Below are 14,223 nucleotides of genomic sequence, written 5' to 3'. Positions count from 1 at the left end.
GCTTGAATGGAGCTTTTCATGATAATGAGTTGGGGAAAATCACAGAAGGACGTGAAACAAGCATTTTTCTCTGAATAAAAATGGTGCTTAGGCCACGTTCCCATTTCCCTGTGGTCAGGGCTGGAAATATTCCCAGAGCTCACCCCAGCTTGCTGCTCATCCCTGTGCTGTGCTCTGCTGTTCTGTGGGTTCAATGCAGCCCAGAAGCATTTGGAGGAGCAACACCTTGCTGTCACTCAGGTGCTCCACATTGCTTCTGGGTCTGGTGGTCTTTTCTGACAGATGCATGAGCTGAGCACCACTGGAAGTGGTCTTGTAGTGCATTGTACTGCTGACAGCGTGTCTGTAATGCTGGGTAGCACAGCTGTGTTGTGCAAAGATGGCAGAGGGATGGTTTGAGTCAGCAGAAGTGGTCAATGCATTTGTCTGCTCTGCATAGAGTGGGTTCTGAGGGAACATCTGCTGAAAAGTATTGGTGTTTCTGTGGTGATGGGAATGCTCTAGGGAGTGTGACATTTGCAAATTGCAAGTTAAAACACATTGCTGTAGCTGAATGCATAGATAGCTGTAGGCTGCAGGAGAAAATACATGGTGTAATTTTTCTCTGCACAAACATGACATTACAGGCATACTGTTCTAAGGCACGTTTCATCTTTTTCTTTCTTCAGATCAGGAACGTTGACACCAACCAGTGTTTGGACAACATGGGCCGCAAGGAAAACGAGAAAGTGGGCATCTTCAACTGCCATGGCATGGGAGGGAACCAGGTAGGAATGACAGTAAGGAGGTAGATGTCTCACAGGCCAAATGGTGATCTGGAAAACCTGGTGAGAATTGGCTCACTGCAGCAGACGTGTTGGATCGCTGCAAAAAAAACCTGCAGCAATCGGTAAATGTAGTAATAAAGGTTCTAAACGGAGATTTTGAGCTTTAAGGTATGCACACTCTGCCCTGTCCCTGGAGGTGTTCAAGGCCAGGTTGGATGGGGCCCTGGGCAGCCTGGTCTGGTGTTAAATGTGGAGGTTGGTGGCACTGCGTGTAGCAGGGGGTTGGAGCTTCGTGATCCTTGAGGTCCCTTCCAACCCAACCATTCTGTGATTCTGATTCTGTGATAAAGCTATTTTTTCACGAGTGACTTTCTCCAGTGTCACATCTGCTACAAACAAATAAGAGAAGATGAAGGACCTCAGGGCAAAATCTTCCACTTTCCTTTCAGAGGTCATCACAGTAATCCCAGACTTCTCTCTCATTGTTGATTTGACTTAGGAGATGGAAGGGTTATCGTTTTGGTAAGACTTTATACAGCCAAGGTTCTGTTTGCACCTCGGCTGTTTGATGCATCTAAAGATACCCAACAACACTGTGCTTCCTCAGCCTTCCCAAGCCAATATATCTCAAAAAACAAAAAGGAAATTTTACTCCAATGTCTGTCGCTTATTCTGGACACAAATTTTGTTAGTAACTGGGGAGGTAACAGAGGCACAGTTGTAGCTGTGGTCTGTTGTGCATCACGACCAAAAGTTCTCCTGACTGTGGGGATGAGTCCAAGGAGCTGCTGGGGGCACATGGGGCTGGAGGGCCATGCTGTAGGCATGTCCCTGCCATGGGCAGGAGGAGGGCAGGAGGAGTGCTGCTGTCGTGCACTGCATCACATCGCATGGCATATGCTATTTAATTAGCTCTGAGATGCAACCTGTTGTTCCTCACCCTCTGTTTTTATACAGTGACATTAATAGGATTATGTATGTAATTAATATGGACGTTAGTAAAATGGTAGCTTGATAATTTTACATTGTCTTAATTAACATTCATTTTTCTTCCTGAAGACTGCGTGTTTTTCAAATCCATCTTCTGTAATTGTTAACTCTGACATCACTTATTCTTTCAGAAGATATAATGGAGTATTGCAGTTATCAAAGAAGAGAGGAAAAGGAAAGATGCAAATGAAAATACATTACAAAATCTGAGTATTTGCTTTCTGTAAAGCACAGCAGAAAACAGCTGCTGTGTCCCTGAGCCTAGAAGATGTCTGATGCAAACTTGTTTACTCTAAGAAAACCAACACAAATAAGTTAAAATTTTAAGTAGAAGTTGCTTCAGGATAAATAGTAATGGATAAATCTCTCAGTAATGAGCATGGCAGGAGATAAACTATCTGTACAGTGTGTACATGGGAGTGTATGAGTGATTCCTGCAGCCAAATTCTGCTACTTGCAGTGAGCAATATTTGGTGCTACGAATGTCGCTGAGCCTTGCATTAACAGAAAATTGGGCCTTTTTTCTTGGTCTGGTTATGTCCAGAGCATCTGCTGCACTTGCAGCTCCTCTGGGGAAACCTCTCGAGGTGACACCCATCTGTCTTCCTTGGTTAGCCCTCAGCTATAAATTTTCCTTTCTAAATCCTTCTGAAAAGTAAGAGAATGAGATGGGCCCTACATATACTTAGCTTTCTGCACATCAGCAAGCACTGGCAAGGCTAATGGTTGCAAAATAGAGGTTACACAGTGTTTTTAAAGGCCATAGAATGTGCTTTTGTGCACAGAAAAGTGGGGATATGTATACTTACAGCATATGAACATTAACAGATTTTTGATGTGGGCTCGTCTCACCCCTTTCCAACAAGACAGTGTGCTTCAGAGTGTGACCTCAGCAGAGCACCCCTGGCTCAGTATTTAAAAGTGCCTTTCCTCTTGAGAAAAGCCCATCTGAGTGTTAACTGTGTCTGATGTGTTCTTAAGTGAAAGCAGCACTTGGAAAGCCTCAGTTTGATTGCAGAGATTTATCACAAGATGAATAAATGCAAACAGGTGGTGGCTGGTACTTCACCATGCCTGTGGAGCCTGGATTTTCATCCAAACGAGTGGCTGCTGAGCGGTGAATAAGGAGTGAGAGAAATGCAGAGCCCACTGATCCTTGCAGCCTGCACTTTCCCATATCTGTCTTACTGCTCAGATTGGGACCTGGCAGCTCCTCTGCTGTCTTTGCACGCTATTTCATTCTGCATGGTTGCTCTAAATGACTTATCTGAACCTCAACTTCCCAATACTTGCCTCTGTTCCCATGACAGCTGTATGCAATTTATAGATTTTGCAAGTTTTTACAGAGTATTGCCTTTACTTAACCTAACGTTGCCTTGTGCTGGGGCCAGCAGCACCATCAAGGCTTTGAACAGTGGGTTGGGAATGCTTTGAGATGCTTTGAGTGAGTCAGGGCCTTACAGTTTAACACAACTAGTGGCAGTCCTGCCATCATCCTCCATTTCGTCCTCTTATGGTGTCCACATTTTCCTCCGCCTCCTTTCTGTCTCCAAGGGGTGAATGCATTGCTGAATTCAGAATTCATTGCTGAATTTGAAGCATTCTGTTAAAGAATCCCTCTGAAGCTTATACCTAGTTTGATAGAATTTTGTTGGCAGATGGCTGCTGCGTCTTCATTTATTTCCTAATTTTATTAAGAGATCTGCAAGTTGTGTAATTCTTGTACACATCAGCCTTTAACATGGATAATCCTTGGTGCCAGCAGTTAAGGTAGACACTCAGGGGAGCAATTCATTTAAGGAATTATGGAATCATTGAGGTTGAAAAAGATCTCTAGGATCCCCAAGTCCAACCCCAACCCATCCCACCATGTCCCTCAGAGCCACATTTCTTGAACACCACGTAGCAGTGCATGGGGTTGCTGGAGCTGAAGCGCATCACACAGCACTTGGTCTTGTTGCACTTCATCCGGCTGGCCTCAGCGCAGTCTCACCCTGTCCAGATCCCGCTGTAGGGCCTTCTGACCCCTAGACAGATCAACACTTCTTCCCAACATGGTGTAAAAGAGGCTCAGGTTCTCCAGATGGGGGGGTCGCAGTGTCACTCATGCAATCCAAAGGTCTGTGGGACTGCCTCTGAGCTCGGCGCTCACACTTGCGTTATGCTGCAGTCTTTGTTCTGTGTCTCCGCTGCGTTGTTCCCAAGAGGTAAGGCTGAGTGGCTGATGGCTTTTGGCACATAAAATATGTTTTCCTAAACGTGGTGTTCCTTTTCTTATGTACTATGGACTTCCACAATTGGAGAACCTTGCATGAAATGCTTATGAAATCCATGATACCACGTGGTTGTTGGGAGAAGAAAGTTGTGTTCCTTCCAACCCCTGCTGTGTGCAGGTCGCCAACCAGCAGCCCAGGCTGCCCAGAGCCACATCCAGCCTGGCCTTGAATGCCTGCAGGGATGGGGCATCCACAGCCTCCTTGGGCAACCTGTGCCAGTGCCTCACCACTCTGTGTGTGAAAAACTTCCTCCTAATATCCAACCTAAACCTCCTCTGTCTCACTTCAAGACCAGAAATGTTGTCTGTTGCTGCGTTTTGCCAATGCCTTGTCACTGCAGGCACTTTTCTCTTGGCAGGTGTTTTCCTACACGGCAGACAAGGAGATCCGCACGGATGATCTGTGCCTGGACGTGTCGCGGCTCAACGGCCCTGTGACCATGCTCAAGTGCCACCACATGCGAGGAAACCAGCTCTGGGAGTACGATGCTGAGGTACTGGGTTCCCCTGTGTGCTCTTGGGGCAGCGTGTTGCTGACCATCCCTGTATACAGCAAGTCAGCCAGCTCACTGAGCCCAGCACGTGGCTGTCTTGGATATCTTTAGAAAATTGAAGAAGCATTCTGCTTGATTTATATAAATGAAATGGAAAACAATACGTATTTGTCTAAGTTAGAGTTTTACTGCTTTGTTTCTGCTGGTTCTCGAAGCTTTTAGACTGGGTTTGAACTGTTTAGTTATTTTCCATGTGCCAGTCACCTGCTTATTTAGCTGCTGGCATGGGATGTGGCTTTCCCTGGGTTTTAAAAGTAGAGCAGTTTGTAGAGATGCGGTGACTTAGAGATAAGTTGCAGCATTAATACAGAATGCACGTGAGAATCTCAGTATTTTAGGGCTGAATTAGTACCTCTCTTTAAATGCAGCAGGGAACAGCAGGTTGAAAGCGTTAGTTCTGAGCTTTTGCTTTGAAACATGGATGTCAGTTTTGCACAGTGAAGTCCACACAAAGGTATTGGCTTTTTTTTCTACTAGCCTCTGATAAAAACCATGCAACCCTGCCATTCCACAGCGCTGAGCTGCCAAGAAGGCAAACAGCAGTTAGCCCCAGTGTGTTTGCCAGGTTTTGATTTCATTTTTGAGTCTCCCATCTGAATTGAAACCATTGTATTCTGTAGCGAAGATGATTTTCTTCTTACACAGCATGTGTTTGGGTGGTGTTAAGTGCTCATGCCAGCAGTTAATGTTGGGGATTTAAGACCTTTCATCTCCCCACATTTTATTCCATAAGCAGATTGTAGCACTGGTCAGTAGGTGCACAGAGCTCAAGACAAGGCTTCTCACCAAACGCTTTTTCCCTGCTGCCAGCACAGAGAGCAGTCTTTCCTGATAAAAAATCAGAACGCTGGTTGCTTTTCTTTGGATATTTCAAGCACAAGCTGCAGCAAATGAATCCCACGTGGAGTTCTGACACTGAGTGCCTGATGGTTGCAGTTGCACGGTTACGCTGTTCTAGGCTTAAAAATGCCACCTTAGCTTTGGCCTATTTCCATGGCAGCAAAGCTGGGAAAGTGCTGCAGAGCTTGGAAGGTACTGCCTTATAACAGCACAGTCATTTGTAACCCTCTCCAGCATCACAGAGCAGCTGCTGCTTTCAGCATTCTGTCTGAATAGGTTGCATTTCTTCCAACCCATTACGTTTCCCTTTACTTTTAGCATTAGAGACAAGCTATCTTCTTACGTTCAGCATAATAGATCCCCAGCAGAAGATTGTAGCTGTGTAAAAACGCCGTCAGCCATTAGATGGAGCTCATAAAAAAGAAATACTCTGCCTTTTGTGCTCAGACCTTACATAAGGGATCTCGGAGACTGCTGCTTTGCTGACTGCTCTGTGCACAGAACAGTCCATTGCATCACACACCTTTTTATTTGCAGGAGTTATTTGTATGAGAAAACACTTCTACTCTGCAAACATTCAGACTCAGCTTGTGAACTTTTCTTATGAAACAGCGTTGGTGTTCATTATTCAGGTTCATCTGTGGATAAATCTCAGGTGTTCCTGGCATTAAAATTCCCATAGATGTGCCTGGCATTCATATTCTTTTCAAAAATGAACAAGGAAATGGGATAGGGAAGTAAATCTCAGCCATTCCGTACGTATTTGTGAAGGTATCGGATGGAATCAGCTTGAAGCAGGGTATTTAAAATGCCCCTCCTCTCATTTTCCCAAGCCAGAAAGTGTCCACATTTGTGCAAAATGCTTTTGAAACATAAATCACTAATACATGTTAATGTGAACTAGAGATGTAGTTACTTTCTGAAGCAAAGATGCTGCTGTTAGAGGAGTGGAGCACTTGCCTTGCTCTCGGTGCCATGCTATCTCTATGGCTCACAGCACGGCTGTGCACCTCCTCCTGCAGGTTCCTCCTGCAAATAAAACACGTCTTGTTTAATGTCTGCAAAGAAATGAAAGTCCATGTTGAAACAAACTTGCTTTCAATCAAGATGTGGATGGGCTTTTTTTTAATTTTCAGGTTGATTTTCCATGGTTCTGCTGTTTCCAATGGCTGGAGCACAGCACGTGCTGCCTGCAGCTCTGGGCTGCCGTGTTGGGCAGCACTGCTGGACCTGCATTCTGCCACTGCTTCCTGCCTGCTGGTTTTCCATGAGCTTAATCCATCAGAAAGTAGTGTGCACCAGGAATTGGTGGATGGAATGGGGCTTTATGGGATCTCATGGTGAAGAAACCTGGTGTGGGAGCCCTATGAGACAGCTCAAGCAGCCCAGGCAGCTCTTTCTGTTTCCAATGCAGACTGCCTCTGGGCAGTTCAAGCCACAGCAGTTTGCAGCATTTTTAAACCAAGGGGTTTTTTTGTGTGTGAATGCATTTACATCTTGGCAGGAAATTCATTTTGTTCGATTTTTTTTTTCCTTCTAATCCATTGCCTTCTGTTATTGATTGGTAATGCTTTCATTTCCTACTCCTTAACAGCCCATTAGGATTCCTGGCCCATTTTCAAGCTGCCTATTTCACTGCAAGGGAGCTGTATAAATCAGCTCTGTCAATGGCATGTGCCAAGGTGGACTTTCTCAGCTTTTGATGGCTTCCCATCAGCACGCATTGTGTAATGGTTTTACAATGCTTGCCTTGGGAAGGGATGAGCTGGTGGATCCCATTGTGTCTCCCCACAACACCCAAGCAAGTTTTAGGCTGTGTAGGATGGTGAGATCTTAGGATGTACGGTAAATGCAAATGGTCTCAAGGAAGAAAAAATACTAGTCGTGTTTGAGAGAAAAAGGCTTCATTTCTTCATGCATGAATAACGATGTCAGGATTTGATCGTGCATAATTACTCTTAAGTTTGTCACTAAATATGACATCTGCACAATGCAGTGGAATTTACACTCCCTGGAAGATGAAGGTCTTCACAAAAAATGTGCCTTGAGTCACTGACTCTCATTTCCTTCTTTTCTTTTTCCTCCTGTCAGTATGTTGGTAAATGGGAGTATAGCTTTGAGGTAAGTTTGGAAACAGCTGCAGCCCCTGTGCCAAACCCTAGAATAGTGCATCTCCTCCTCCCCCAGCAGCACAGTGCTCTCCTTGCAGGTCTCCCCAGAGCTTCATCTGTTCAGGTAGCAACTCACTGGTGTCAGGCTGCCAGTGCTGTACCTGCAATACAGGCGTTCATCAAGACACACTGGGAACTCAGAAATATTTACAGCTTGGCATCTTTGGAGCTGATTTCACAGTATCATAGAATCCTAGAATGGCCTGGGTTGAAAAGGCCCACAGTGCTCATCCAGTTCCAACCCCTGCTGTGTGCAGGTCACCAACCAGCAGCCCAGGCTGCCCAGAGCCACATCCAGCCTGGCCTTGAATGCCTGCAGGGATGGGGCATCCACAGCCTCCTTGGGCAACCTGTGCCAGTGCCTCACCACCCTGTGTGTGAAAAACTTCCTCCTCATATCCAACCTAAACCTCCCGTCTCAGTTTAAAACCATTCCCCCTTGTCCTATCACTATCCACCCTTGTAAACAGTCGCACCCCCTCCTGTTTATAGGCTCCCTTCAATCATTGGAAGGCCACAGTGAGGACCGGACCTCAGTCCATGGGCATGCCTGTATGTGTGCTCTGTGCATGTGAGCTGGCCCTGTGAGTGGTCACAGTGCCATCTGACTCCAGGGTATCACAGTCAGTCCCCCCCCTCCCCTCTATCAGCACTGCTGTTAGATTGACCTGCCTTGCTGCTGTGGGTGTCTAGTCAAAGGCTGTGGCTTTCTCCTTTGCTTCTCCTCCTGTTTGCTGGTTTTGTTTATTTTCACCATTTTTTTGTCATGCAGACCCACACATTTCTACACATAATCACCCAGTCATGCCTGACACTCAGCAGGATAGAGGATGGCACCCATGGTCCCACCGTGGAGGCTTGCAATGGTAGCCCCTTGCAAACTTGGATGCTAAGGAACTACACCAGGCTGGAAGTCTTTAGAAACATTTTTTACAGCCCCACTGATTATTTCCTTTAACAAGCTGTTGGAGGTTAGTATCTGAATATAAAGCATCTCATGCAAGTTCATCCAGACACAGCATCGAAAGTGAATGTAACAGCTATGGATTTAAGTTCCTTGCAGGAAAATGCTTTTTTTTTCTCTGCTTGTTTACCTCAAGAGAATTCCTTTCCTATCTCTTGGTATATATAATAGTATGCCTGTTTATTGTTAGTTGTTAATTACAGCAGACAATTATGAAGCATTAACCACTGAAGGAATCAAAAATATTGTGCTGACCACTGCCTTTCTTGCCCAGATAGTTTCACTGATGTGTATGTGTAGTGGAAGACAGTGGGACCACATATGTTCAGTGGCACAAGCAGGGGTTGCTCTCATGTCTTATATTTTCATGCAGCAAACTGTTCCCTCCATGTCCAGGTGCACCACCCTGAAGTCGAGGTGAGCACTGCTCTCATTAGTGCAGACCCCCAGAGCTCTGATGAGCTGAGGGATTTCCCCTCAGAGCTATCATTTTGCATACATTGCTAAGTGTGAAACAACATAGTTCTTGTGCATCTGAATGTGTGTGCAGCTTGCTCTGCACCCATCCATGTGTTCTCAGCTTTGAGTGAAATAGAAATTTTAGGCTGCCTTGTGTGAGTATTGTATTGCCTAGTAATTAATTGTTTCCCAAGCAAATGAGGCCTTTTTTTGTAATAGCATAAATAATGACAGAACACAGAAAAAAAATCTATGAGACGGTTGAAAATCCCAATAATATGTCAGTCTAGCACTAAATTATACATTGAAAAGAAGGGAACAGCTGATGAAGGCGACGGCAGCTTTTTTAGACTTCTTTGCATTTCTGGTTATAGCAGAAGATGATAGCTGGTTAATTGCTCAAGAAACAATGTGAGTGAAGAATCAGTGGTGCTTGGAGCTGTGCTGTTTAGTAAACAAGCTGCTTCTGTTCGCACTGCTAACTCTTTCCTCCAGTAATTAGAGAAGAATTCCTTATATTCATCACTGAATGCATGTCAGATGGCCCCCCAGTGATTTCTTTCAATATCTGTAGGATTTTCATTGAGAAGTGCGTAATAGTTTGTTTTAAACCAAGGAGCCAAGCTCTAAGAATGAGCCAGTGAAATAACATTTGTAATAGAAATGAAGTGTTAGTATGTGACGTGTCAATCCAGGATGGACTGCAGTGTAAAATTATATGGTGCAGTAGCCCAGGTATCTGTCTGCATATAAAACCAAGCAGAATGTGTTGCAGTTGTTAATGAAATCTGTTCCCTTGGCTGTTCTGGCTAGGGCAGGGTTATAACCTGCATGGAGCTGCTGTACAGAGCTCAGTCCGCAGTGATACATTCACCTTCCCTCAGTCTCTTTATGTATGTGTGCTGCCAGTGCTTTTGAGCAGATGATTTCAGGTAAAGGTGTTCAGCTTCCTTCTGTCCCCTTCTGACTCTCCCATTCCCCAGTAACAGTGCAGTATAGTCAAATAATGAAAGGGACACAGAGAAGAAAAAATATATTGAAAAGAGAAAGATTATCACCTGTACGATGATGTTGTTCATGTATTACATAACAAATTGAAGTTTGCTTCTGAAACATAGGTTTTCCACTAGCAATTATTTCTGAACTCACATCAAGTGACCTGAAATACATATCTGTTTGGGTTGTTGCAGTCTGAATTCCTTAATCATAAAATTGTTATAGAACCACAGAATGGCCTGGGTTGCAAAGGAGCACAGTGCTCACCCAGTTCCAACCCCTGCTGTGTGCAGGTCGCCAACCAGCAGCCCAGGCTGCCCAGAGCCACATCCAGCCTGGCCTTGAATGCCTGCAGGGATGGGGCATCCACAGCCTCCTTGGGCAACCTGTGCCAGTGCATCACAATCCTCTGGGGGAAAAACTTCCTCCTCATGTTCAACCTAAACCTCCCCTGTCCTAGTTTAACACCGTTCCCCTTGTCCTATCACTGTCCACCCTCACAAACAGCCGTTCCCCCTCCTGTTTATATGCTCCCTTCAAGTACTGGAAGGCCACCATGAGGTCTCCCTGCAGCCTTCTCTTCTCTAAGCTAAACAAGCCCACTTCCCTCAACCTTTCTTTGTAGGAGAGGTGCTCCAGCCCTCTGGTCATCTTGGTGGTCCTTCTTAAAGCAGAGCACTGCTGCTTTGTGGTGATATTCACACGTGCTCACTGCTGTGTTTGTGTTCCATCTGCTGTGCCTGGCTCAGCAGCAGGACCCCTCGGTCTGCAGGCAGCGCTGTTGAGGTGGCACAGAGCCGGCCCTCGGGTAGGGCTAAAACCAACCACAGAGCATTTCCAGCCGTGATTGTCCTGTTGCTTCAGCTCTTCCACTTCTCTTTTGCAGAAGCTCACCCTGAGGCATGTCAACAGCAACCAGTGCCTGGACGGGCCGTCGGAGGAGGACAAGCTGGTCCCTAGCATGAAGGAGTGTGCGGGCGGCCGGTCCCAGCAGTGGCTGCTGCGCAACATGACGCTGGGGGCCTGACGGCCCGGCCCCGCGGCTCCTGCCGACACGCAGCCCTCGGGGCTGCTGGAAACCTCTCACCCACAGGAGGCCCCGGCCCCGCTGGAAACCACAGCCCTGTCGGAGGCCTCGCGCCCGCAGGAGGCCCGCCGACCGACGGAGCCGTGCTGTGTTGTTCTCCAGCAGGGCTCCACGTGCCCCCTTCAAACCCGTGACTGCTCAAAAGATGTGCATCGGAGCTTATAAATATCAAAACCCGCGCCGTTAGCAACGCGAATGTCCTCGGTGACTGTTTCAAGAGAAACCTTTGTGAAGTTTGGTGGGAGAGGTTGGGTGCAGTGTGTTGGTGTGTGTGTGGTACATGGTGCTGCAGAGCAGTGGCACGGCACGAAATGCCTTACGGAGCTGACGGCGCTGGGAACAACGGCCAGTGGTTCTGCAGCCTCCACGCGTTGGTACCTGGCTTTCCTGGCAGGGCGATGGGATGTTGGCAGTGGGGAAGACCTGCACTCGACGGGCCACTGAGGTGGTGTGCAGAGTTTGTGATGTCAAGAGACAGCGGCATAGCCACGTGTGTGTGTTTGAAACAGCAGCAGGACGGAGCGTGTTCATAAACTGAAATTGAATGGAACAACAAAAGAGACGTTGGAACAGTCCTAAGAAGGAGTGACACGCGTTGAAATCTGCAGTAGGAAGACTGGGTCAGGGCTAGGGCCTGCAACCTCACACCTGGCAGACAAAGGGTTTTTGCTGCTTCCACTGAATTGATCCTCTGTGAGAAACAGAGGCCAGGTGTCAGGCTGGACCCAACCTGCAGCTGCTTTTGAGCATCACTGTGTCCCTGCATCCTATGTGAAACGCAGTCAGGAGCGTTCCTCCTGGGATCCCCTGTCACAGTGGGTAAAACCATGGGTCGGGTCCAGCTCCAATAGAGATGGCAGATGCTTATTTATATTTTTAATAATTTTGTGGCTTAATCATTTTGCTTTGTTAGCATGGTTATTAAAGAAGCACTGATGACACGTGGTCGTGTCGGAGGCATCCCAGGAGCTAATGTGTCAGCCTGTGGCTGGGTATGGGAAGGTGACCTGTCCATTCAGTATCATTTCCATTGGCCATCACAGCAGAGATTCACATAATTATGGGTCAGTATTCTCATATGTAGATAGTAAAAATTCATAGCCATTTATATTTTCTAGATACATATCATTACATGAAATGTAGAAGCCTGTTCAATTTGAGAAGTGTCCATCCTGACAGCCCTGCTTAGAACAGTGTCAGGCACTTCCAGTCTCATTTTAAAATCCCCCCAGAATTATTCAGTATGGCTTAAAAGCCAGCAAAACAGAAGCTGGCTGTAATCTTTCTTCACAGGAACAGCATACAAACCTCACAAACAAACGTAAACCAATCTCCATGCAGATTTTCTTTTTTTAAATTATTTCTTTATCTCCTTTCCAAGGGCTGTTCGGGATGCAGAGCCACTCAGGCCGGTGGATGATACATCCAGATGCTTGGCTTTTGCTTGCTGTTGCAGCAGTAAAAGTTATGGGAGGTCCTACAGCATCTGTGAGCGTTAGGAGTGAGCACTCCTGGTGCCAACTGATGGCTGCCTCCAGTGTGACGATGTCACTGTGTGACAGGGCATCCCCAGTGCATGAGGTGGCAGCTGCTGCACCCCTTAGAGGCTGTTTGCATTGGGAGGTTCTTCTGGCATCGTTGCTTGAAGGTGCAAGCAGTCTGCAGTTGGCTAGGCTTGAGGTGCAGTCTCAGAGTGACTGAGGCTGAGAAATTACGTTCTGACTTAGGAAAAAAGCACTGAATTTAGCCTCAGACACAGTGGGTGTTTCTGTTGGCTCGAATCCCAGACCTACCTCCTTGATGAGGGGTCAGATCCTGGATCTGCCTCCTTTGTGAGAATGTGCAAAACCCCTGAGTCCTTCCAGACGAATTTCACATAAACCTCTCGTGTAGAATGAGGTGGTCGTGGTGAGGGGCAATTTAAATGCTGATACAACATCAAGGGTAACAAATTGTGATGTAGGAAATGAATGTAAGTTTCTGAGTGCATGGACCCCAGTCTTTCCTCCATCTCCTAAATTTCTGTGTTTCCTGGGCAAATAATTCGAAATTTCTCCTTTGGTTGTGTGCCCACAAAGGGCAGCACTCAGAGTCACAGACCACATCTGATAAGCGTGGTTCTGTGTGGCTCTCCATTGACAAAATACCTCCAAAGGGTGTTGGGAGGACTGGCTTCTGTTTGCACAGTGTGTTTAAAATAAAGAGAACTCTACAAATACTAAATATAATAATTATTTCATCGGAGAATTGCTTGTAGTCCTTGTGTTAAGAACTGCACTGATGAAGTGAGGGCCAGCCATCGTGCAAGGGGTCATCAGCACGCTGTGAGCCCAAGGAGGCAGGAGAAACCAGGCACAAGTGGGGCCTGAAGCAGTGAGGCGTTGTGATCTGTCCAGCTAGATGAGTTTCTCTGCACGCATATTTCCCAGTCACTAGAAGGATTTATTTCTTTGAAGGGCGTTTTGAAGAAAAGCTGTGTGCTTTGCTGCAAAGCTGTGCGTTCTGACTTTGTGTCTGCGCCTTCTGGTTGTTTCTGCTGTGGGTGCTGGGCAGAGCCTCCAGGCTCCCTGGGTTCTGTGCTATCTAAAAGTCCTTGCATTCCCCGTGTGGAACAACCTGGGGATACAAAAGGAGTTGGTGAGCCCCAGTCTGTCCCAGCAGCAGGAGCTGTGCTGGGCTGGTGGTGCACCAGCAACATCCATGGCTTTGTGTCAGCGCTGCTTCTGCAACTCTTGGTCACTTTCATCAAGAACCGCTGCTCCAACAGTTACCAGCCCTGTTTATTTCTCTTCTCCACATTCAGGCCAGCTTGGTAAGTGGGCACTGAGGAACATTTGGGGCACACAGTTCCTGGGGGGAGCATTGGGATTGTGGTGGGCTTTGGTGAAGTGGGGGGATGGCACAAGGCATGGCAGCCTGCAGCCTTGCTTAGCAGCGCTCCTGGATGAGGGCAGGGATTGACTTCAATTTACAAAGGTAGACTGTGGATAAAGAATTGCACATTTTAAATGTTGTAACAGTTATTAAATGGCATCCTGGTACTCTTTGCTGTACATTTAAATTTAAATATTTATACATTTTTGTAGAATTAAAATATACTGGTTTAGTTTTCTTCTGGTG

The 14,223-nt window shown here is 46.5% G+C and overlaps 1 protein-coding gene across 4 annotated transcripts in view; it reads left to right on the top strand.

The window, feature by feature from the left end:
• Positions 1-14,223, top strand: part of GALNT13 (polypeptide N-acetylgalactosaminyltransferase 13) — an 80,439-nt gene extending 66,216 nt beyond the window's left edge. The window contains exons 11-15 of one of the 4 annotated variants that reach the window (XM_042877795.1): positions 669-767; positions 4,392-4,526; positions 7,518-7,547; positions 8,370-8,568; positions 10,903-10,984. In XM_042877795.1, the coding sequence (XP_042733729.1) occupies positions 669-767; positions 4,392-4,526; positions 7,518-7,547; positions 8,370-8,555 (450 nt within the window). In that variant the 3' untranslated portion in view covers positions 8,556-8,568; positions 10,903-10,984. The other 3 variants (XM_042877796.1, XM_042877797.1, XM_042877799.1) reach the window with 3 other exon arrangements.

Source organism: Lagopus leucura, unplaced genomic scaffold (assembly GCF_019238085.1).
Source record: "Lagopus leucura isolate 7727_CA_CO unplaced genomic scaffold, USGS_WTPT01 Super-Scaffold_100019, whole genome shotgun sequence".
NCBI lineage: Eukaryota > Metazoa > Chordata > Aves > Galliformes > Phasianidae > Lagopus > Lagopus leucura.
Note: the sequence above shows the minus strand (reverse complement) of the source record. Positions and strands in the feature narration are given on the sequence as shown.